The sequence below is a fragment of the Puma concolor genome, chromosome C1 (genome assembly GCF_028749965.1).
Source record: "Puma concolor isolate L17-30 chromosome C1, mPumCon1.1.hap2, whole genome shotgun sequence".
Lineage (NCBI taxonomy): Eukaryota > Metazoa > Chordata > Mammalia > Carnivora > Felidae > Puma > Puma concolor.
This window is the reverse complement of record NC_141674.1, coordinates 111748372-111772379: the sequence shown is the minus strand read 5'-3', so window position 1 is coordinate 111772379 and position 24008 is coordinate 111748372. Positions and strand designations below refer to the sequence as shown.

General features: G+C 42.5%; 1 protein-coding gene across 7 annotated transcripts in view; it reads right to left on the bottom strand.

The window, feature by feature from the left end:
- WDR33 (WD repeat domain 33) overlaps positions 1-24008 on the bottom strand; it is a 124535-nt gene that overhangs the window by 21919 nt on the left and 78608 nt on the right. For 4 of the 7 annotated variants that reach the window (XM_086718306.1, XM_086718304.1, XM_086718303.1 and 1 more), the window contains exons 8-18: positions 14604-14730; positions 12747-12901; positions 12580-12658; positions 11981-12091; positions 11107-11201; positions 10820-10906; positions 10212-10351; positions 9465-9617; positions 7223-8293; positions 4511-4619; positions 1017-1455 (exon numbers count right to left, since the gene is read on the bottom strand). In XM_086718306.1, the coding sequence (XP_086574432.1) occupies positions 1017-1455; positions 4511-4619; positions 7223-8293; positions 9465-9617; positions 10212-10351; positions 10820-10906; positions 11107-11201; positions 11981-12091; positions 12580-12658; positions 12747-12901; positions 14604-14730 (2566 nt within the window). The remainder of the gene's footprint in view (positions 1-1016; positions 1456-4510; positions 4620-7222; positions 8294-9464; positions 9618-10211; positions 10352-10819; positions 10907-11106; positions 11202-11980; positions 12092-12579; positions 12659-12746; positions 12902-14603; positions 14731-24008) is intronic. The other 3 variants (XM_086718305.1, XM_086718307.1, XM_086718308.1) reach the window with 2 other exon arrangements.

The following is a 24008-nucleotide window of genomic DNA, read 5'->3' as shown; positions in this document are numbered from 1 at the left end:
GCGGCTCCTGCAGACACACAGAGCCGTTTCGAAGATCCTTGAACACCACTGGTATACCTCGGATACCATTAAGACAGGCCCTCAAGAAAACTAGGAGCCCTTACGTCTTTTTAAAGAACTCCCCTCTGATGGCTGCTCCCCCACACCCCTTGGCCATCTTATCAACCATTCTTGTCTAACACATCCCGTGAGGAGGAGGGAATGCCAACCCTTGACTCTATCCTCTACTAGCAATGGTCCAAATGTGACAGGAAACACTACGGCAGGGATGGACGGCAGGAGTGGCACACAGCACCGGCACCGCAGTCTGCCAGCCTGGCCTGAAGCCGCTGGGACACTTCCGCCTGTCCGACGCGTCCACCTGTCCTAAAGTCAAACTGCTGATTCTCAGCATGGCCCCTCATCTGGACACTGCTGACAAGAACACCGATTTCACAATTCAGTGGCACACAGAAATGCTCAATTATCATCACCCCTGATTATTCTCTGTCTCATCTGCGATTCACTAATTCTTGTTTTTGCTCCTTATTTCTTTATACCTTTTTTACCCCAGGCAAGCGGAGTGCTCAAGCCTGACCTTGCCCTAATTCAACAGCAGAATAATTTTTCAGCTTGATTCCACGGTGTTAAGCTCTTTAGGCAATTACACAAAAACAATCTCATAATTCCTTTACTCTCCACCTGGATTATCTGTATCATACTGCATCATTCTAAGAGAAGCTGGTGCCTTCTAATCAGGCCCCAGAAACTTGATACTATCCTGATGCTCACATCTCTTTAAAAGAACCAAAAAGTAAGCAAAAACAAAAAGATTCCTAAATTGCAAAGGTAAAAAAGAAGCACAAAAAGGTTAAAAAGCATAATTACTTGCTTCAAGTCTAAACGCAAAACCTAAAGAGGGTAGAACTAGCAATCAGTCCAGTGCCCCCTGCCCAGTGAAAGAGGAAAGAGACTTCTGGGGAGAGAACAGGGCCACAGCTCCAGGGAAGAGCTAGCAGACAAAGCGTCCGTCCCACCTTTCTTCTCTGCGCCCTCGAAAACGTGGGTCCTCAGGATCCCGGGGGAATCGTTCATCTCCAGGTCTGCGGCCTTCCCAAGCCCCCGGAGGGCCCCGAGCTGCGCCCCGGCCATCCCCCTCGCTGAATTCCCTGTGATCAGGCGGAAATGGAGGCCCGGGGCCCCCGCGCCTCCACTTCTCTTCTTGTGGTAAAGGTCCTCCTCGCCCCTCAAATTCACGTAATCGGTGGCCAAAGCGTTTGTCCGGGTGGAAGTCATCTGGTCTGCTGAAGTCGTCAGGGAAGTCGGGGTGAGGGCCACGCCTATCAGGGGGACCCCTGCAGTCCTGGCCGCCCCGGAAAGGCCCCCTCTCAGGCCCGTGCTCAGGGCCGCTGCTCTGCTCATGCCGCCTCTCTGACATGGGGCCCATGTGGTGGTTTGGAGGGCCGCGTGAGTCACCTAAAGGAAACAAAGCTGATTTTTACCTTGTCTTCCAGGAATCCTGCCAACACAGGTCTGATTTTCAGCATCTTAAACTCTCAGAAAGCATTCTGGCATTTAGAATGTTTTCCCTCCTTAGCTCTCAGCACACTCAGGAGACAAATCCCTCAGGCATCATCTAATGGAAGAATGCAGGTTTTGGGGTGCAGATTTCAACCTCATCACTCACTAGCTAAGCAACTCCATCTAGGGCAAATTATTAATCTCAAATGAGATTAGCAACTACTTGGCTGCTGTGAGGATTAATTAAAAAAACATGAGTCTCCCAGGCAAAAGGACGAGCACCCCTTCCTGTCCCCATTCCTTCAGTGACTTCCTTAGGCCTGCCTGCCCCCTACCCAGGGAGGAGACGACAGAGAACACCCATGCAGCAGGCCAGAAAGCCAAGCACAGGGAGGCCACCTCTGCACCTGAAAAGGCCCTCAAAGCCCAGGGTGCTGTACCTCCACTTCCTCCACCCCTGAGGTCGCCCTTTTATCCTCCACTTCATTTAATTGATTCGTTAACTCACACTTTCTTTTTTTTTTTTTTTTTGACAGGGAATACTTTATTCAAGCCCATCAGAGAAATGGACAGCTTGGGTCAGTAACAAAGCACACTTTGACTCTTAACAAAATCCTCTGAAAAGCACATGGAACCACAGGCCTCCCTAATAACTGCTTGGTGACCAAACAGCCTTGCTATGCTTCAGTTTGGGGGTTTATACAAACACATTTTCCTGCCCCTTCGCATGAATGATATATATCCCTCATCTGTAAGAATTATCACCATTCTTTGCAGACAGCGTTTGGAAACCCACTAGAGATTTTCTGAAAATACTTTAATGTATGTAATATATTCAACATCCTGAATAAAAATGGAAACGGGCCAATTAAACTTGTGATGGTTACCTTAGCTCACTTCTTAACCTTGGAGGGATTTGTTCTCCTGGCTACTGAACTACTGCAGCCATCGTAAATAGGTACCTATTTTCTGTCAGGGTACAATTCAAACCAAGCATTTTTAAAGGTAGGTAGCAAAGGGCCCCTCTTGTTCCAAAACAACTAGGTTTTTAGGATGGACTTCCTCTGAATGCCTCCTCCTGCCCCGCTCGCGCCTTTCCCCGCTTCTCCCTGGCAATAAAGATGAACACCCTCTCCTCGAGCCACAGCCAGCCAGCTTTTTCCCCTCCCATGCCCTTCCTCATCCCTTTTGTTCCTTTCTCTTGGCCATTTCAATCCCGCCTCACCATTCAACATGAATAAAAAACTTGTAAATATCAGTATAAAAAAACACCACTAGAAGGGTTCTCTCTGCTCCTAAGCTCTTCCTGCCTCCCGCTCTTTACTTCAGTAAACCAGTCCTCTCCATGCTGAGGAAAGCACCTTCTAAGTTGCCTCTTTGTTCAGTCAGTTTGCAAATCCCAGGGCCCTTTCCTTCTATAAAGTGGCCCCCCCACTTCTCAGTGGGTTCCTACAGCTAATGGCTTCTTCTCTGACTTTAAGTTGCTTGAACTTGGTGTGATCTCAGACACAGCAGACTTTGACCTGAGGAAGCTGAACACATTCCATTTGGACTTACCTATGAATAATAATCCTCCCATTACCTCTATCTGTTTAAAAGTACCCTGGCTCCTCCAAGGAAAGAAACCCACCACTACAAATTAGAAGGGGTGTGGCCACCGGTGGTGGGGCGGCGGCGTTGGTTAATCCAGTAGGGGATGGCAGGGCCACTTTCTCGGCTCTCCCTTCTCCCTTTGGTCCCTGGGAGGAGAAAGAGAGGAGGAAGAGAGAGAGAGAGAGAGGTAAAGAGAAAAGGGGAAGAGCAAGGAGGAGAGGGAAATAGGTGGAGACAGACACAAGGTAGGGGAGAGGAAGAGAGGCAGGCTCTCAGTTCGTTGATAGCTGTACCTTGTGGGTAACAGACTCTTCTTTTCTCAGGGTCCCCAAATTCCAAAGATGGGTTCCTGCTTTCTCTGTTTCCCTGTCGGCCACCACTTCCATGCAATGAGACTACCATAAAGATTCTCCTAATCTCTTTACTGCTACCTTTCCTAGGACGTGCTGCTTCTCCCAAAGTCCTAGTGCTGCAAAATGCTGATGGTAATTTGATAAAGTGAGGGCAAGAAATGTAACATGTCCCACAGAGTGCTGTGGGCTCCGCTCATTAAAAATTACAGGGACTGAAGTTCATTGAAGTGCAGCCTCCACAGTGCTCCTAGGTTTTGGGCCTGTGTCCTCCCTGTGAGAAGCACACTGACTCCAACGCCTGCACCTCCGACCTGCCCTCCATCCACACCCTTCATAGTCCTGCCCTTGCCCTCTGCAGCCAGCAGCCTGCGGCCCCCTCGGTCCCGCTCCAGCCCTTCTCGTGTGACAGTACAACATGTGAACGAGACTAGGGGCTGCCTCTGTGCTCTCCTTCAACTCCTGCAATGAACTCAACTTCCAAACAGCCTTACATCTTGATACTGACAGTTCTCATCTCTGTGCTTTCCATAAGATCAAGAACCTGATGCATCAGTACATTGCTTTCTTCTTTTTCTTAGTGAATCATGCAGAACAATATAAGCAGCTAAAGCATTCAATATGTGGCACAACTCGGGGCAGAAGAGGGTGATATGAAAAACACTACTAAAACCTCTGCATTCATGATCTCATCAAAACCTGTAAGTGGAAGCAGCTGAGCTCTCCAGGATGCTAACGACATGCATGTGCACTCAGTGAGCACAGGAGTCGCTCCCGCTCCCAAGAGAGGCACGCAGCCGACTGTCCGAGGCACAGGCCCTTCTCCCAGGGGTCGTCCCAGCAGTCTCACTGCCAGCTGCCACCTCCTCGGGGCGGCATTTCCAGCTAACCAAAGCAAGTCTAAGAAAACACCGTTAACAAAGCCTTTACCTGAAATGACTGTGCTCCTAGTTTTCCTATAGGTTCAAGTGCCCATTCTATCAGTTACTTACCAATAAACTATTTACTGTGAGATTTACCCAGAGGTAGTAGAATGCAATCCCTTATTCAGCCAAGCAGATATTTACCTTTGTTAGGGCCAGGTCCTTGTCCAGGGTTAAGAGAGGGGATGCGACCTTGTGCTCCCTGCTGCCCTAGGCCTGGTATCAGGGGTGGGGGGCCTGCGTTCTGTCCTTCCTGAAAAGATGTTTTTAAAGCGGGGGTGTGAAATCATAGGCTTGTGCTTCATGAATAGCAATTTCATCATAATGTGACAAGATTAAAACACTAGGTTGCCCCAAAGCCTCCAGCAGTAAATATACAGCTAGTGACATTATAGTAAAATGGTCCTTAGATTGGGAGAAGGAGACACTTCTCTTACCATAATAAAACGAAACACTTACATTTTAAACCTGATGACAGGTTTCATGTAAAGCTAGATCTTTACCTGTAATGCCAAGTAAGAACCACAATGGAAAGTCAGAAATCATACACAACACTCTGCATAAAGGAGGAACTTCCAGCCAAAGTGAAGATCTGGAAATCTGCCAGGACAGGTAAACTCTGCTCTCACACTCAAGACTCCCTTCCAGCTACAGAGAATAATCAGTCCTCTCAAGAGGCTAGGGCTGGGTTTGAAGAGGCAGAAGAAAGGAGTTCGTCCACACCGGCTTTCTCCCACCACCTCCTTCCCTCCCTCTTTCTTGACCTCCTCATTTCCCATCCTCAGCACCTACTTCTCATTCCCAGCTGAGTCACCTGGGACCCTACCAGACTCATTAGGTTCCTGCAGACACAAACCTGCTGCTCTGATCCTCTGTCCCTGCGCTCGGGAACCCCAGAGTTCACTCCAGCGTGTCCCCAAGACTCTGTATTTTTACCCAGCCACGCCTAAATTCTGAGTCTCCACACTGTCCAATGACCTTGGATCAGGTCTCTTAACAAATTCCTTTATATAAAAAATGCATTTGGTGGCTGGACCTACTATGAAAACAGTAGTTGCACATTCCAAACCAGCTCCATGAAAGAACAGCCATGACAGGACATGCGGCATGCGGCTACAAGGCCACCATTAACTCAACACCAGTAATTTCCATCCTTTGTTTCCTCTCCCCCTGACCCAAGGACTGCTCTTATCAACATCTCTCAAGCTGTTACTTTAGCACCAGAAAGCAATTTCACTAAATTAAACCAACTGACACAATGGGTTTAAATAGTTGGCTTCATCAAAGTGAAGAAAGTCAAATTTCAGCATATAAAAAATATGAGCAAAGATGTTCATCAGGCAACTCTTGAGATTTGAAATGTCCTATAATGTATCAAACCTTCACACTCATTCCGTAGGTCAACTAATGAGTCTTTAGAACCATTACGCCTTTCATGTATAAAATCTGTCACTACTTGATACAATAAAAACTCTTACTGAACTGTCCCAGAAACTCAGGCCTATCCTCTTGAATCTGACATGTTTATAATTTCAGTCATAATGTGGTAGCTAAAGTTCATCACTGTTTTTGTCCTTCAAATGAAAGCAGTTAATTCATTACCATAAGGTTAGGTAACTGATATTGTAAACACACACAAATGCTCTGTGTGTTAATAAAATCTGTAACACTTCCAGTTTTAGGGCAGTTAAGGACGATCAACCTAGATTTATTCCACTCATCCTAAATTCTAAAAGATGCCCAACAGATTCTGGAAAAAAAACTCAACTACCATCGGGTTCTTTGCTGCTGTGACACCTCTAAATCCTGGGAGATCTACAGAAGGGTAACGTGTAACCTTATTTAGCTAACTATTTTAATTCAGTAGACCCTACGGTCATCTTCATGTGACAGATTCTCAGGTGTCTGAAAAAGCAAAACGGGCCGTGTTCTGCACATGCAGCATCAGCAGCACATCCTCTCCAAGCGGATCGAGTGCCTCCCAGTGAAGACCCAGGGGGTCAACATTAGCTCGCTCACTCACTCACTTTTGGTCCAAAACTGACTTCAGGGACACAAACCCAGTTGTTCACACCCAAACAATGCTTCCACACTATGAAACGGAGAAAAATATAAAAACCACAGAGCCACACTGTCAAATCCATTCATGCTCATGCAGTCTTTCTCGAAGTCCCCCATGAACCCTGAGCCCTCCTCTCAAAGCACAAGCCCAGCCAAGGGGTAATAAAACTTGGCGAACAAAACAGAATCGTCAAAAAAGGGCCCAGAAAATGTCTACAGAAATATTCCCTCCAGTAAATTGACATGTGAGCTAAAACCCTGAACAGAATGTCGTCCAAAGGGTCATCATTTGAGAATGCACAATTCTGGGCTCAGAGGTCTCTAAAAGCATTCACTGAAATGAAAATAGTGAGATCAGAGTCTGCTGTAAACTTGTGAGTTACATACTCCATCCTATCTTCAAGAGTAGAGCCGGCAGGCAAACCAGCCCGTGAAACACCAGGCTACAACATGAAGAGCCCAGAAAGGGGAGGCCTGACAGGCTCAAAGCCATCCATGCCTCTTCCTCAGGGTCACAGCTCTTTTAGCCCCGGGGACAATTAGGAACTGTACTAAACTAAGAGTTGATCTTTTCTGGAATAACTGCTATTGAAAAGATTCATATTACATTATGTATAATGGTCCATTTAATTATTCTCATTTGCTTCTTCAGCCATGATGCTACTCTCAAGCCACCATCACTAGAGAGCCCCTGATACGAGCTGTGATGGCTTCCCATAGCATCTGGAAGGGCCACTTCTGTGCAGGGCATATTTTCCCAATGTGTAATGCCTAGAAGTTAGAAATAAATAATACCTGATTGAAGGGGGCCCGAGGCCCATCACCTAGCAGAGCTGTTTTCTGCTGCTGGAATGGTATTGGCCCTTGAGACGGATGTGGCCCTCTTGCCGGGTTCTGCTGTCCCTGAGGTCCAGGGGGCCCTTGCATGCCACCCTGGGGTGGAGGCCCCAAAGAGCCCTGGGGCGGCCCCTGCTGACCTTGTGAGCCTGGAGGCCCCCGCAATTCCTGGGGAGGGCCTAGCATGGACCCTTGGGCTGGAGGCCCCTGCATGCCTCGCATCTCCTGAGGGCCGTGTCCCAGCAGTCCACTTGGAGGGTGAGGTCCTCTCATCTCTTGAGGCGGGTGGCCCATCATCATCCCTTGGGGAGCAGGACCCTGGTTCTCTCGGGGACCTGGAGGACCCTGCATTCCTCTTGGATTCAATCCCATCAGAGGTCCCTGAGACACAGGACCTTGGATCCCTTGAGACCCTGGCCCACCTTGGATCCCATGAGGGTGAGGAGGTCCTTGCATTCCTCTGGGACCAGGTGGTCCCTGCATACCTTGAGTACCAGGAGGCCCCTGAGGGCCCAAGTGACCCTGGGGACCAGGTGGGCCTTGGGGGCCTATGTGACCTTGTGGGCCAGGTGGACCCTGAGGCCCCATATGACCTTGAGGACCAGAATTACCCTGTGGTCCAGGTGGTCCTTGAGGTCCCAAAGGGCCATGAGGTCCAGGATGCCTTTGCATTCCTTGGGGCCCATGCATGTCCTGAGGCCTCGGCAACCCCTGGGGTGGGCCCTGGGGCCCTTGTGGTCCCATGAATCCTTGTGGCCCCCCACCTCCCTGATGCAGTGGAGGACCTTGTGGTCCCATTTGTCCCTGGGGTCCAGGGGGTCTAAACTGTCCCTGCGGCCCCGGAGGCCCCATTTGAGCCATGTTCATTGGCATCTGCTGAGATGGATGGGGTTGTTGAAAACCTTGAGGAATCTGAGACATTGGACCTTGTCCTGGAAAGGGCTGGGGTCCGAGGAGAGGAGTGCCAGATGAAGGAGGCGGCTGAATTTGCTCAGCCTGTTTCTGTGCAAGTCTTTCAATTTTAAGTTGCTGGAAAGAAAAAAAGAAAAAACACACTGATAAATATGCCGCAGCCCTCAACGATGACGATATTGCTATCACTTACTTCACTGGGAGAGCCTCAATACAAACATAAGGCATCAACCTCCCAACACTCCACAGTAACTACAATCCATACAACATTCAGGTATTCTGGGAGCATGTAAGCACCTTCTTTTGAAATACTGGGAAACAACAGTCAGAATTATTCATATCCAATAATTTACTAGTTCTTTATCATTCTTGCTAACTTTCAAAGGTTAAAAAAAAAAAAAAGGAGCAAATCACCTGCTCTAGAGCTGACAGAAAAAGAAAAATTATTTTATCTGTGGGTAAATAAATGAATTCAAGTTAAAACTATCTTTTTATCTTTTCTTTTATCTTTATCTTTTTATCTTTATCTTTTCTATTAAAAAGGTACGTTTAACTTAGTTCGACTCACTGCTTGACTGATCTGGTTTCAAAGTCTAAGAAACAGAATTCTTTCACAAACTAGCTTCCTAATGTAGCAATAAGAAATGGTGGTGCTGGGTGGGGGGATGGGCAAAATAGGGGAAGAGGTTTAAGAGGTACAAACCTCCAGTTAATAAAATAATTAAGTCACAGGGACAAAACGTAGAGCATTGAGAATATAGTCACTAATACTGTAATAATGTTGCATGGTGACAGATGATACACTTATCATGCTGTGCACAGCATAAGGTATAGAACTGTTGAATCACTATGTTGTACACCTGAAACTGTGACATTGTATGTAAACTATGCTTCAATTAAAAAATGAGAAAAACAGAAAGAAATGGTGGCGTTCGTCAGATCCATCTTAGAGTCCCTTCCCCTCTCCTTAACAGCATGTCAATAAATGTCTTTTAAGAAAGATCTAGGGGCGCCTGGGTGGCGCAGTCGGTTAAGCGTCCGACTTCAGCCAGGTCACGATCTCACGGTCCGTGAGTTCGAGCCCCGCGTCAGGCTCTGGGCTGATGGCTCAGAGCCTGGAGCCTGTTTCCGATTCTGTGTCTCCCTCTCTCTCTGCCCCTCCCCCGTTCATGCTCTGTCTCTCTCTGTCCCAAAAAATAAATAAACGTTGAAAAAAAAAAAATTAAAAAAAAAAGAAAGATCTACTTTTTAGATCATCTTGAACCCTCTGCTAAAGAGCATCACACACCTCCAGAAGCTGTGGGTTAGTATACTGTAACGTGGCCATTTCTTGTTCAATTTCCGCTTGTGTTTTCTTCTTCTCTTCCAATTTAATGTCCTCTTTTCTGTCATTCAGTACCTCATTTGGGGCAGGAATTGGAACTTTATTTTGCATCCATGCCTTGGGAAAGAAGAGAATATTAAAATATACCCTAAGTGTGTATATTATAATGAGAGAAGGTGAAAACCATTCTGTAAGGTCATTGGCTCATTCCAACCTGCTGAAAAGAAGCCAGTTCACCTGGTACACTGCCTTTATTTCTAATGCTCCTTCTTAGTGACACAAGAATGGAGTTAGGCAAGCACATTGCCAGGTAGAAATTACTAACTTAATAAAAACTATAAGATCTTATGTGTTATTAAGAATGAAAAGCCTGCCCACATCTTCAAAAGGGCACATGCACTTTGTGTTGCAGAGACAAATAAAGTAGAAGACAGACAGACAACGCAGAGGAGAGTCAACATACTCTCTGTTCCATGCTTCTCTCTTCTCTTTCCTCTGATGACTTGAACAGTAAGACATAGGTGAGAATCAAAGAGCTACAAGAGTCATGACGAACTCCACACGAATGCAGAGCAGCAGATGGGAACTCTGTCTAAGAATACTCCAAAGAAGTCTGTAGTACAGAAATACCTTCCACGGATGAAAACATGCAAGAAAGCCTCAGCAGGCAGAACCTCCTGGTGGAGGAGGGGGCTGCTGGTAGTTACTCACCTGCTGGAACTGAGCAGGAATAGGTTTTGCATATGGAACTTTCTTCTGAGGAACTTTTTTCTGATCCTTTTGCATCACCTCCTCCATTCCCCAGTCCAAACCTGGAATTGTCATCTCAATTTCATTTGACTCATCTTTCCCTGTAACCATAAAAAGAAGCAGTTAGCCAAGGAAATAAGAGAAGGTGGCTACTTCATCAGTGAATGCATTTTTAGAAGAGACTTTAAATAATATGTAATAGATAATTAGATGACTTTTATCAACATGTCTCAACATAAATCATTTGGGCACTTTCAAAATAATTCAGTATCATGAAGGTAAGAAACAGGTCTCCAGGGGCGCCTGGGTGGCTCAGTCAGTTAAGGGTCCAAACTCTTGGTTTCAGCTCAGGTCATGATCTCACAGTTTGTGAGTTGGAGCTCCACCCTGGGCTTTGGGCTGCCAGCTCAGAGCCAGCTTGGAATCCTCTCCCTCTCTCAGACCCTCCCCTGCCTGTGCATGTTCTCTCTGTCTCTCAAAACAAATAAATAAACTTAAAAAAAGAAGAAAATAGAAGAGGTCTCCAAAAACTTTATAAAAATAAAACATATAGGTACAATGTCTCTTACCCATCTGCTCCTGTTCCATAGCCAGTTTTAGTTGTTCTGGTATTCCCATTCCTGGAATTACTGCCAGGCTATTAGGTTCAAGGTCATCTACAAATAGAAATACATCTATTGTCAATAGAGATTTTATAAACATAGTAGTCCAATAAAATGAACACTTTATAAAAATGAATTATCACTCACTAAACTGTAAAACTGAAATTAGTTTTATATAATCTTATCCATACCTAATAACACTTTTATAAAAGAATATCAGATTTCAAAGAACAATAAATGTGCAAGGGTCTCACCATATTCTACTCCATCTTCCGACATTCCAGGCAATAGGTTGAGATTATATCGATCTCGCATTTTATCACCTGGTCGGTTTCGGGTCCAAAATTTGCTGTCAAAACAAAACCATTTGGAGGGGCGAGGGGAGGAGCACAGTTTTGGTGTATTTCTGGGCACTTACAAATACCAAGCAGGGTAAACGCAATAAAGTTTTACAACACCTTTCTTCTAAAAATTTAAAATGTTGAATGATTTTTTTTTTTATAAGAAGGCAGAACAAAATTTGAATAACAAAGTCATACTCCATACTCTATCTCCTTATTATTATATACATATTTATAAATCACTATAAAAATGTTGAACTACAGGGGCGCCTGGGTGGCTCAGTCAGCTGAATATCTGACTTCGGCTCAGGTCACAGGTCATGGGTTTGAGCCCCATGTCGGGCTCTGTGCTAACAGCTCAGAGCCTGGAGCCTGCTTCAGATTCTGTGTCTCCCTCTCTCTCTGCCCCTCCCCCTCTCATGCTCTCTCTCTCTCTCTCTCTCAAAAATAAATGAAGGTTAAAAAAAATTCATAAAGGGGTGTCTGGGTGGCTCAGTCTGACTTCAGCTCTCAAGTCATAATCTCACAGTTTGTGGGTTCGAGCCCTGCGTTGGGCTCTGTGCTGACAGCTCAGAGCCTGGAGCCTGCTTTGGATTCTCTGTCTCCTTCTCTGTCTATCCTTCCCCCTCTCATTCTCTCTCTCTCTCTCTCTCTCAAAATTAAATTTTAAAAAATATATAAAAAAGAGGTTGGACCACAAATTAATACATCAATAAAAATAAACATCTATCTTCTCTGCAGCTCTATAAACACAGTAATTCCTTGTTATTTTTGATATAAAGCTTACCTAGTATGGTCATTTGAACCTGAGCAGAGAATATGTCCAAGAGGATGCCAAGCCAGACTCCAGATCATTCCTTCATGGGCCATCTCCATCCCACCCACTTCCTTCTCTACCCTGTAATAGCACCACAGAAAGAAGTCTTTTCAATAAAATCACGCACGCGCGCGCGCACACACACACACACACACACACACACACACACGCACGCACACACACACAGACATTTTATTTTACTGTAACACAAAGCTACCAAAGCCTTTTACTTTGAATCTGGTCAGTTCCACATATTTCAGGGGTACTGATTTGTCATCAGTAATATAATCTTTGATTCAAAGAGCACTTCAGAGGGAAAAATGCTTCAAGAATGATTTCACCAATAAGAAACAAAGAAATGTTTTATTCTCCTTTAAAGGTTTCCACATCCAAAATGAAGGTGCTAAGTTTTCTATTCCAAGCTGGGTTTACAGAATTGAAAACTGCAGGAAGACTCTGATACAGGACATAGGAATACTCAGAAAAAAATCACAAAATACCATGTTCTATACTTTTGGGAGCTCTCTTCATAAAATATACAACTGTTTTACATGGTAAGTATTACATACCCCACATGCCAGAATAACAAAGAGCCATCGGACCCGCCACTGGCAAATAGTCCTTCGTGAACAGGATGCCAGGCCACAGCTGTAAAACAAACGTGGGGGAAGGCAAAGTCGTTAGCATCTCAGCATACTAGTGGTGACAGAATGAGAAGCATGCCACAGCCACCGACCTGTGGCTTCTTTCTTGTGACCTCGGAAGACTTGAAGCTCTTCCTTCAGGTTTCGGATGTCAAAAAGTTTGCAGAGGTGGTCACGTGATGCGGTGAGCAGCCAATTGCCATTGAGATTTAATTTCACTTCCATTACTGTGTTTTTATGGGCGTGACTAGAAACAAAGTACCAAGGAAATAATCTGTCAGAATTCAAAACAAGTATGAATCCATACAATGGCCATTTTGGTTAAAAAGGACATGGGTCAAGACGGCAAGAGGTCTGTAAAGCATGTAACAGCACAAGACCACAGTTAAAGTACACTTGAAAGAAATAGGTCAATGACAGAAATAACATCCATTATCTAAGCATAGTTTTCATTAACCAACTAAAATAGCAACAGAACTTCAACTGTACAGGGAAGCTGATGTGTGAAGCAGGGAAGCACCTCAACATGTAAATTAATATTCAATAAAGCTCATTAACTTTTCAAAGTTCAGTGAAGCTCCTCTCATTAAGACAAAGCATAAAAAAGGGGCACAGGCTAGTTTGAGGGTTAATGTGAACTAAAAACACCGCAACAAGTCGAGGCCTGCAAGGAGCACCGCTCACGTTTCCCTCCAGCGGCTGCAGCCACTGCAGTCTGCAGCAAAGCAGCCTTGCTCCAACCCCTCACTCTGGATTTGCCTCCCTTCCCAGTCACAAGGACCAGGATCCAGCTGTTTCGTCAAAAACATGTTAGTAACATAGCCATTTAAATAGGAATGTCAACAGATAATTCAAAGACAAAACTTTATTATGAGGCTGCATCAGAAGTAAGCACCTCAAGACAAAAAATGAGAATGGATTCAAAACTGGAGGGGAAACTTCCCTCTAAACAGATGTGGTGAGATGGAGAGGGCTGGGGCAGATGTGGCGAGATGGACAGATGTGGCGAGATGGACAGATATGGTGAGATGGGACAGATGTGGCGAGATGGAGAGGGCTGGGGCAGATGTGGTGAGATGGACAGATGTGGCAAGATGGAGAGGGCTGTGGCAGATGTGGTAAGATGGACAGATGTGGCAAGATGGAGAGGGCTGGGCAGATGTGGTGAGATGGACAGATGTGGCAAGATGGAGAGGGCTGGGGCAGATATGGCAAGATGGACAGATGTGGCGAGATGGAGAGGGCTGGGCAGATGTGGCGAGGTGGGCAGATGTGGGGAGATGGAGAGGGCTGGGACAGATGTGGCGAGATGGACAGATGTGGCGAGATGGAGAAGGCTGCAGCAGATGTGGTGAGATGGACAGATGTGGCAAGATGGAGAGGGCTGGGGCAGATGTGGCGAGAAGGTAAGGGCTGGGACAGATGTAGTGAGATGGAGAGGGCTGGGGCAGATGTGGCGAGATGGACAGATGTGGCGAGATGGGAGAGGGCTGGGGCAGATGTGGCGAGATGGACAGATGTGGCGAGATGGAGAGGGCTGGGGCAGATGTGGCGAGGTGGGCAGATGTGGTGAGATGGAGAGGGCTGGGACAGATGTGGCGAGATGGGCAGATGTGGCGAGATGGAGAGGGCTGGGGTATGTCTAGTAAGTGGCACAACATCAGCTCCATATGGTACCAAACGGTACATCGTGAGACATGGCAACCTAGGGTAGCGAGAACCACCTCCTCCTCCCCACCCCCACCCCCAGGATCCCTAAATTACATTTAGATACATACAGCAGAACAGAAACCACACTTAATTAATAAGAAGACTCTAGGTACGAGTCCATCTGTTGTCTACCCTAGATTTTCAAGAATACATGGTGGGAAAGAAGGCTCAAAGTTAAGGAATACAGGCAGCCTTGTGCCCCTTTGTTTAGGGACCAAGGTAGGGCTCCTATCACTTACAGTGTTGCAAGACTCTGCCCCGTCTTGGGATCCCAGAACTTGATTGGTTGTTGACTATCTTTACTTCCTGAAACAACTAACCCTTTTGTTGGATGCCAGTCTACACATTTCACATCTGCACCATGCCCTGTGGGAAACAAATTAAGATAAAACCTAATCAGTCACACATTTAAAGCAGAACTCCACTGAATTTAAACCAGAGTAGACAAAACTATTATAAGTTTTGATCCTAGTACTGTCATATTAATCTTTTTGAAAAGACTCTTTGGTCTTTCGAGTTTTGGATACAGCAACCTCTTTCAAGGCCGCGATGCACAGGAACTATTCCTCTTCTCCTACAACTAAGTTCATCTTCTTGCCTACCTGCTGGAGGGCCAGTCAAAGCATTTTGGAAGCTGCATCACCCAAGCCCCATATTTAAAGCTTTTTATGTTTTTGCAGGACGATCATAATCATTGGGCACGATCCTTGCCGTTCACTCCAGGTTTTCCCACTTCACAATGATCCTTATAGATCAAAAGTCCTAAATTCAGATTCATACACCAGCATTTTCTAGATGTGTCAGTAGGAAAAGTATTCCACTTACTGAAATGAATTGATGAATTTGATTTAATCAAAATGAGAAAAACAATCCCTGTGTCATTCACACACATGCCAGCTACTCTGTTTAGTGCTTACTACAAGCATCACCTCTTGAAATCCTCACAAAATCCTGAGAAAGATATGATCATTACATCTTTTTTATAAGGGAAGTAAAGAAACAGAAGGACTGGAGGGGTTAACTAAGATGTCCTAGTTTCCAAAGCTAGTCAACGAGAACAGGAGCTGGAATGTGAACCTGGTCTACAGGATTCCAGAAATAGTTCTCTCAACCACAGTGCTAGAGCATGAGGTCACTTCACAAGTGGAACACATTAACTGATACTAAACCTCACTAAAGTCAAAATCACAATTTACAGAACTCAAAGAAACTAGTTATGGCTTTTAAAAAATCAGTGCTATCCAGAAAAAGCCTCAGGAGCAGTTTATACAGCACTACAAAGCAGGTGAAAAGGGAGGTAGAGAGTATTTCAAACAGTTCCCTCTCTAATCAAGACCAAATCCAGCTTCTATGAAGTTTGAGGTGGGAAGGAGAAAGGATATGGAAGAATATCAAGGGAGGGAGGTAGGGAAGAAGGAAGAGATGGTTCCAGAGGCACTAGAAAGTAAATTTGCACCAATTAAGGTGAGTGATTTGGGGCACCCAGGTGGCTCAGTTGGTTGAGCGTCCCACTCTTGATTTTGGCTCAGGTCATGATCTTGCAGTTCGTGAGATGGAGCCCTCTGTTGGGCTAGCGCTGACGGTGCAGAGACCACTTAGGATCCTCTCTGCCCCTCCCCTGCTCGTGCTCTCTCTCTCAAAAGTAAATGAAGAAGGAGGAGGAGAAGGAGAAGGAGGAGGAGGAGGAGGAGGAGAAGAAGGAGAAGGAGAAGGAGAGGAAGAGGAGGAGGAGGAGGAGGAAGAAGAAGGAGGAGGAGGAGGAGGAGGAGAAAAGAAGGATTTGCATCTCAAATAAGCAGGAACTTTAAAAACAAGACCCCATGCTGGCAAGCATGTAAGAAGATGCCAACTGCCTGGGCAACAGTTTAACAATGTGTACTGAAGCCTGAAAAATGTGTGTATCCTACAACCCAATGACCTCATGTCTCAGAATTTATCCTGAGGAAATAATGTATGTACAGAAAGATTTATTTACAAGAATGTTAACTGATAGTTTATTCTGAAATGCCCTCCAGAAACATATTGCAAAATATATTTCAGTAATGGTATATGGGCTCAATGGAATATGATGCACCTGTTATAAATGATAATATAGTAATTTAACGATGTAATTACAATGTTCATGATACAATCTCAAAAATACCAGTGTGTGCAGTATTCCTGATGCCACGAATGTAAAAGATAAATTAAGACCATGAGTGTATGCAAACCTATCTAGAGAAAAAATGCAAGAAGTCTAGACACCAAACTGTTACCAGAAATATTATTAAGATGAGTAGAGGTATTAAGGTGATTCTTATTCCTGTGTGTTTTGTTTTTATATTTTCTTTTTGTAATGTTTTGTGCTGTATATAATGAACATATATAATTTTATATATGGGACCCAAAGGTGGAAAAGGGGAAATTTTATTGTTGTTTTGATTTTATTAAGAAAAAGAACTGAGGATGATAAAATTGAATAGAAATACACTTCAGTCCCCCAGCCCCTTGTTTGGCTTAAGAAAGTTTAATGTCATTAACAACTAAGATATGGCCAGGAAATTAAAAAAACTTTATGGGCCACTATCACCCAAAATCAAGTATTATGTATAGATACGTATTTTAGCCAAATTTGGAAAATACGTTAGAAAACACTTTTAAAATACGATGCACTGTGCAAAAAAAAAGTTCATACTCTAAGCAGCCCCCTCTAACCTCGCCTTTTCTGGGATACTTTTGATATTGCCTCCACTTTATATGTTTAGTCTACATAGTATATGTTTAAAGAAGTATATGCAAAAAAAAAAAAAAAAAAAAAGAAAAGAAAAGAAAACCCTATCAGTTCATAAAAAAGAAACAACAAAATATATTTTAGCTGCTTTGATTTTGTTTTCTGAAGTTTTCTACAATGTATTTAAGTAGAATCCAAGCCAAGTGAGGAATCCCATCTATCCTTTTCTGCTAAACAAATTTACCCATATCCAGACAAATCACTAATAAAAATCCAAGTGATTGGAACTGATTCTTAGATATTATTTTATTGGTCATTGTTCTTAATAATAAAATAAAAATACTACTATTAGCAAGCATATACACTTCTTATATGTATGGTATTATTCTTTTTTTTTTTTTTTTTTTTAAGAGAGTAAGAGCACGGGGGCGGGGGGGCGTGGCGGTGGACAGAGAGAGACAGAGAGAGACAGTGTCTTAAGCAAGCTCCACGCTCAGCACGGAACCTAATGAGGGGCTCGGTCCTAAAACCCTGGAATTGTGATCTGAGCAAAAAACAAGAGTCAGACGCCTGGCTGAGCCACCCAGGCACATCTGTATGGCACTGTTAGTTATTCTAAACAAAGCATGTATACTAATACTTTACATATGAAAATTACAAACAGGTTGAACAACTTGCCCATGATCACACAGCTGATATATGGCAGAGCAGACATCTTGAATGTAGGGAGCTGGCCCCTAAGCCATAGCTCTTAAATGCCTATTGCCCCATTAGATGTGAAAAGGTTCGTCTAAGAGTTACAGGAGGAAAAGAAAACATGTCCCTTTCTATTGGCTTCTATATGCACAAAGACTCACTGAAAGATAGCAGACAGGGAACAGATGGAAAGGCAAGTATCCAAGTCTTTACATTATTTTATTTTTAACTATATGCACATGTCATCTATTTTTTTATTAAACACAAATAAAAGTTACCTAAGAAAATATGTACAAAATAATATGTGCACCATGCTAATAACATTTGTAGCTTAAAAAGACACACACAGAGAGCACACATAAACATTTGCTCAAAAATGTACAAAATGTGTCTGAAAGAAAACACAAGAATCTCATCACATTAATTGCCTCCAAGAGAGGGAACTGAGTAAGGAGACTTCACTGTATATTGTTTGGTACTTTTTAAATACTGAAACACATGAATTATCTATTGAGAAAAAAATCAACTAAAATTTTTAATTTACTAAATAGCAGTAGACTGATTACCTCTGGAAAGTGGATACGAAATGGTTACAAGTAGCATGTATCATTGTTACAACTTTTTCAAATGAAAAGGAGGAAAAATAAATAGCTTAACCCTGGCGCAGAAGCACACTGATCTGCAACCGCTTCCTTCTTCAGTAAAAAAATGTTACTGAATTTCCAATGAAGTGACAAAAATGCTTTCAAATGATAAAATTGTACCCTCTCATGTCAGTGTTGACACAATTAGATCCAGAACAAGGAGACTAATAGAAATTTATCCTAAGAAAATAATCTAAAGGTTTTTTTTAACTTTCATATTTAAGAGATGGCATTTGAAACCTTGTTGAAAGTAGTGAAAATGTGTGAACAAATTTTAAAAGTGGGATAATTAAGGGGCGCCTGGGTGGCTCAGTCGGTTAAGCGTCTGACTTCAGCTCAGGTCACGATCTCGCGGTCCGTGAGTTCGAGCCCCGCGTCGGGCTCTGGGCTGATGGCTCAGAGCCTGGAGCCTGCTTCCGATTCTGTGTCTCCCTCTCTCTCTGCCCCTCCCCCGTTCATGCTCTATCTCTCTCTGTCTCAAAACTAAATAAACGTTAAAAAAATTTTAAAAAAAATAAATAAATAAAAGTGGGATAATTAAGCGAACTGTGTCATGGCCAAAAAAAAGAACATACAACTATTAAAATAAGGATTCTAGGAACAAAGGAAAATGCTCGTGAAATAAAGTGAATTTTAAACTAGCAACCAAAATAACATATGTATAAATGGTGCATATACCACAGGGGTGATTATGAAAATGTTCATGTGTAAGTACAGAAATATGAATAAGCAGCAAATGAAAACTATATTGAGATCACAGAAACAAAGGTGAAGTGTTCATATTTTCTCTGTTACAGTGTGGTTTTAACCATAAATCACATAGGTTAGATTTTTGTGTGTGGGTAACTTTCTGATGTTTTTAAAATGAGAAAAAAACCCACCACTGAATGCAAGTTACTTTGCTAGGCAATATTTTTTCTATCAGAGTAACAAAAATTAAATTTGGTGACCCCAGCAATAAGAGAATAATAGGCACCGTCATCCATTACTGGTCAGAAAGTAAACTGGTACAATTTTGGGAGAGGCCATTTGGTCAAATCTATCAAAATGTTATAGCCTTGAGAATGCAAGCTGGTACAGCCACTCTGGAAAACAGTATGGAACTGTTTCAAAAAACTAAAAATAGAATTACCCTATGACCCACCAATTGCACTACTAGGCATTTATCCAAGGGATACAGGTGTGCTGTTTTAAAGGGACACATGCACCCCAATGTTTATAGCAGCACTATCAACAATAGCCAAAGCATGCAAAGAGCCCAAATGTCCATTGATTGATGAATGGATAAAGAAAATGTGGTATATATATACAATGGAATATTACTCGTCAATCAAAAAGAATGAAATCTTGCCATTTGCAACTACATGCTTGGAACTATTATGCTAAGTGAAATTAGAAAAAGACAAAAATCATGTGACTTCACTCATATGAGGACTTTAAGAGACAAAACAGATGAACATAAGGGAAGGGAAACAAAAATAATATAAAAACAGGGAGGGGGACAAAACAGAAGAGACTCATAAATATGGAGAACAAACTGAGGGTTACAGGAGGGGTTGTGGGAGGGGGGATGGGCTAAATGGGTAAGGGGCACTAAGGAATCTACTTCCGAAATCATTGTTGCACTATATGCTAATTTGGATATAAATTTAAAAAAATAAAAAATTAAATTTAAAAAAATGTTATAGCCTTAATTCTCCTAGAAATTTACCTGTGTCTGTAGTTGTAAAATCACACCAAAATTTTACAAACATATTTATTGTTCCTTGTTTGATTCGCAAGACTGGAAACAACCCAAACATCAATCAATGAGGGGTTACTTAGGAAAATTAAGGTAAATCCATGTAACTGAAAACAGTACAGCTGTTAAACTGAGGCAAGATGAGGGAACTTTTTGGGGGTGAAGGAAATGTTCTGTATCTTGATTATGGTGGTGGTTACAACAACGAAGCAAAGGAAAGGAACATTTTGAAGGGACTGAAATGTTACATATCTTCATTATGGTATATGTCAAAATTCATAGAACTGAATACCTAGCAAGGGTGAATGTTACCATGTGTAATTTAGACCTCAATAAGCCTGACTTTTAAAAAAATATAAGCAGAAAAGCAAGGTGTAATTTCATCCAATTTGTACAAAAGAAAACGTAGCTGATAATAGTTTCTTAGGGAAAAGAAATGCTATGGGAATAAGTAGGCATTTACTCTTGTACTGCCTGAAGTTTTTAACATGTTCTTTTATTACTTTACTTAATGGCAACTGCCTTTGGTCTCCTTATATTCAAATCTTAAGAAATGACTGATACTAATTAGTGCCTTTGTCTGTCAATACAGAACTAACCAGTGCTTGCAGTCCCAGGAAGATGTGCTTCAGAACCTCAGTGGGGATGCACTTTTTCGGACAGCTCTCAGACTCAGTATGAATGAATTAAGTTGTATATTTCAGGTTTTGTGAGCTGGGTGCTATATATAGAAGCTTAATTTTATATAAATTATTCTCTCACAGAAAAATGATTGAAGCCCAAACACACAGCTTACCAACTGTAACCATTAACCCAAAAGAATGTCTCTATACTAATTTTTATCATTTGAAAGGTCCAGAATTTCAGGATAGAACCATTCAAAATTCTTTGTGATCCCCAAATATGGAAACTTCAAGAACGTAATTAGTATTTGCAATGCTGAAGCAATTAACACAGATGGAATTGAAAATTTATTCAAGTGATAACCGTTTTTACGACCCAGTGACCTAGATATTTTAGAGCTAACATCTTGCTAATGGCTCAAGATCTAAGACTAAAAACTTCTTGCCAATGGAAGACCAAGCAATTTTTAAAGTGGCCCTTAATTGTAACTTTTCAGAATCAAGCCTGAAAATATGAAGATAAAATTCAACATCAAACCCGCTCCAGGTACTACAAAGCCTAACACAGGGCAAGGTGTAGCCTTGCAGGGATCTGACAGGAGTCTACAGGTAGACTGTGGTAAACACATATAGTCTTCCATAGGAGAAGAGCTTTAAAGAGCCAGCAACATAGGTGCATGGTTACCAAGTAAAGATTCCAGGATCCCTGGGAAAGGTCACAGTACCTCTACCCACACTTGACTGCAATTAAAAAGGGAGGATAGGCTGGAAGAAAGATTAATATTCAAAGTTGGAGCTGCAATTGCTAAATTCTAAAACTAAGAGATTCCAGTTGCAAATCATTACATAAAGAACAAGACTGTCATAATAAATCTATGTGTGGAATCCCTTAAATACTTACAGATACTTAAGAATTTAACCTGCACTGTCCAATACAGTAAAACTTATCAGCCACACGTGGCTACTTAAATTTGTGTTAATCAAAGTAAAAATTTAGGTTCTTCAGTCACACTAGTGACTTTTCAAGTGCTTGACAGCCACATGGAACTATTGGCTAGCATACTGGACAATACAGACATGGAATAGTTCCATCATCACAAAAATTCCTATTGGACAACACAGGTATAGACTGTAATTAGCCATTTTAAAATTTTTTTTTTCAACGTTTATTTATTTTTGGGACAGAGAGAGACAGAGCATGAATGGGGGAGGGGCAGAGAGAGAGGGAGACACAGAATCGGAAACAGGCTCCAGGCTCTGAGCCATCAGCCCAGAGCCTGACGCGGGGCTCGAACTCCCGGACCGCGAGATCGTGACCTGGCTGAAGTCGGACGCTTAACCGACTGCGCCACCCAGGCGCCCCTGTAATTAGCCATTTTAAAGAAAGTTCCTCCTTAAGTTCCCATATGGTATCATTTTTATTCACTGTTACATAATGAACAACAAAAGAAGTATCTTCAATTGATACTAGAGCCAGGGAAGACCTGCAAAGTTATCCAGTGCTGAAATTGTTACATTAAGATAAAGCTGAGGCCTAAAAGGGGTAAGCCAGTGCCCAGAGGTGGCCTGGATTTCCTTACCATCCCTATCTTCCCTTCACCTTACTATATAGAACATCCAAATGAAGTGGCAAAATACAGCTGACCCTTGAACAGGGGATTGAACTGCACAGGTCCACTTACATGCACATGTTTTTTTGATAAATACAGCACTGTACTGTAAATGTATTTTCTATTCCTTATGATTTTCTTGGTAACATTTTTTTCCTCTAGCTTACTTTATTCTAAGAATACAACATATAATACATATGACGTATAAAATATGTATTTATCAACTGTTTATGTTATCAGTAAGGCTTTCCCATCGACAGTAGGTTATGAGCAGCTAAATTATTTTTAGGGAATCAAAAGTTACACATGGAGTTTGCAGCGGAGGGATCCAGGTCCCTAACCCCTGCATTGGACAAGGGTCAAAAAGGTTCCTCTTGTTTCACCATCAGTCACATGTAACTGAGGAGACTGCAGTAGACCAACTTCTGTACACCTTTCCATGTCTCAGAATGACAGAAGAACAGAATCGAAGGGTAAAATTTAAAAATAAATACATAAATAAGAATTGCTTCTTTTAACTACCTGAGAAGTAATCAGATGGATTCTGGAGACCAGGGAGTCTTATTAAGAATAAAGGGATGTGGGGGACAGGGGGAAGAAAAGAAAAAGAAAGGAACGTGGCAACCATGACTTAACTCCACCCAAAGAAATTATAAACTAACTTAACAATACTAGGTTACCTTTAGAGATTAAGCTTTGGGGGGAACGAATTCTGCATCATTTCTTAGCTAGCTAACACTCTCTTCCAGTCCTAGCTAAATGAACAGTGACAGAATTAGCATCTTTTAGGAAACAGGTGGTACTGCTTTGTGGATGAACTGGAGTCTGACACACCACACTTGTTTAACTTACTTCTTCAAAATAATTATTTGCAAAAAATAGCCATAAGTTGTACACCAGAATTTATGCCAAATAGGAAGAAAACAACAATTTTACTTATTACACGTGATCATTCCTTCACACGCTCATTTGTGTGCTTTCCCTTGCTCATTAATTCAAAATAAGTGTGCACAATAGCAACATTTATTGGGCTCCTACTTTGGATGCTCAATCTCTAAAATATGTATGTGATCACCAAACAAAATGAGGACTGAACACTGGGGAAATATTTGTAGAATCATATAATCCAGGTACAGTAACTTTCAACAAAGTTAATACTTAGAATAAAATGCCGAATAAAGACTGAAATCAAGCTAACAAAAACTAATGGTTCTTAAGAGACTTTTCTCCACAAATGAAAACAGAAAAATCTCTTTTTAAAAAAAAGTTACATAACTTGCCTAAAATAGCAAGATGCAGAATGCAAAACAATTTTTCCTAATTTGATGTGTTTTTCTTAGGACAGATCCTAGAAATAAAATGCAGAGACTTCTTAATAAAACCTAAAACTCTAAGAATAACAGGACAGATGGTTTAGTCATTAGATATTTGATGAACAGTCCCAGATGTACTTTTGTAGGAAGTGGAGGCTTTTCTGTTTATTTCCTATCTCAGAACCGTAACATGTAGTTCAGTGACAGAAGCCAGTAGGGGAATGAGGTCTGTTTGTGGACTCTTCCTTTAGAAGAGGAGGTTCCCTGGCTTCTGTGATATTGTATGTAAACTGTGTGCCTCTGTGTA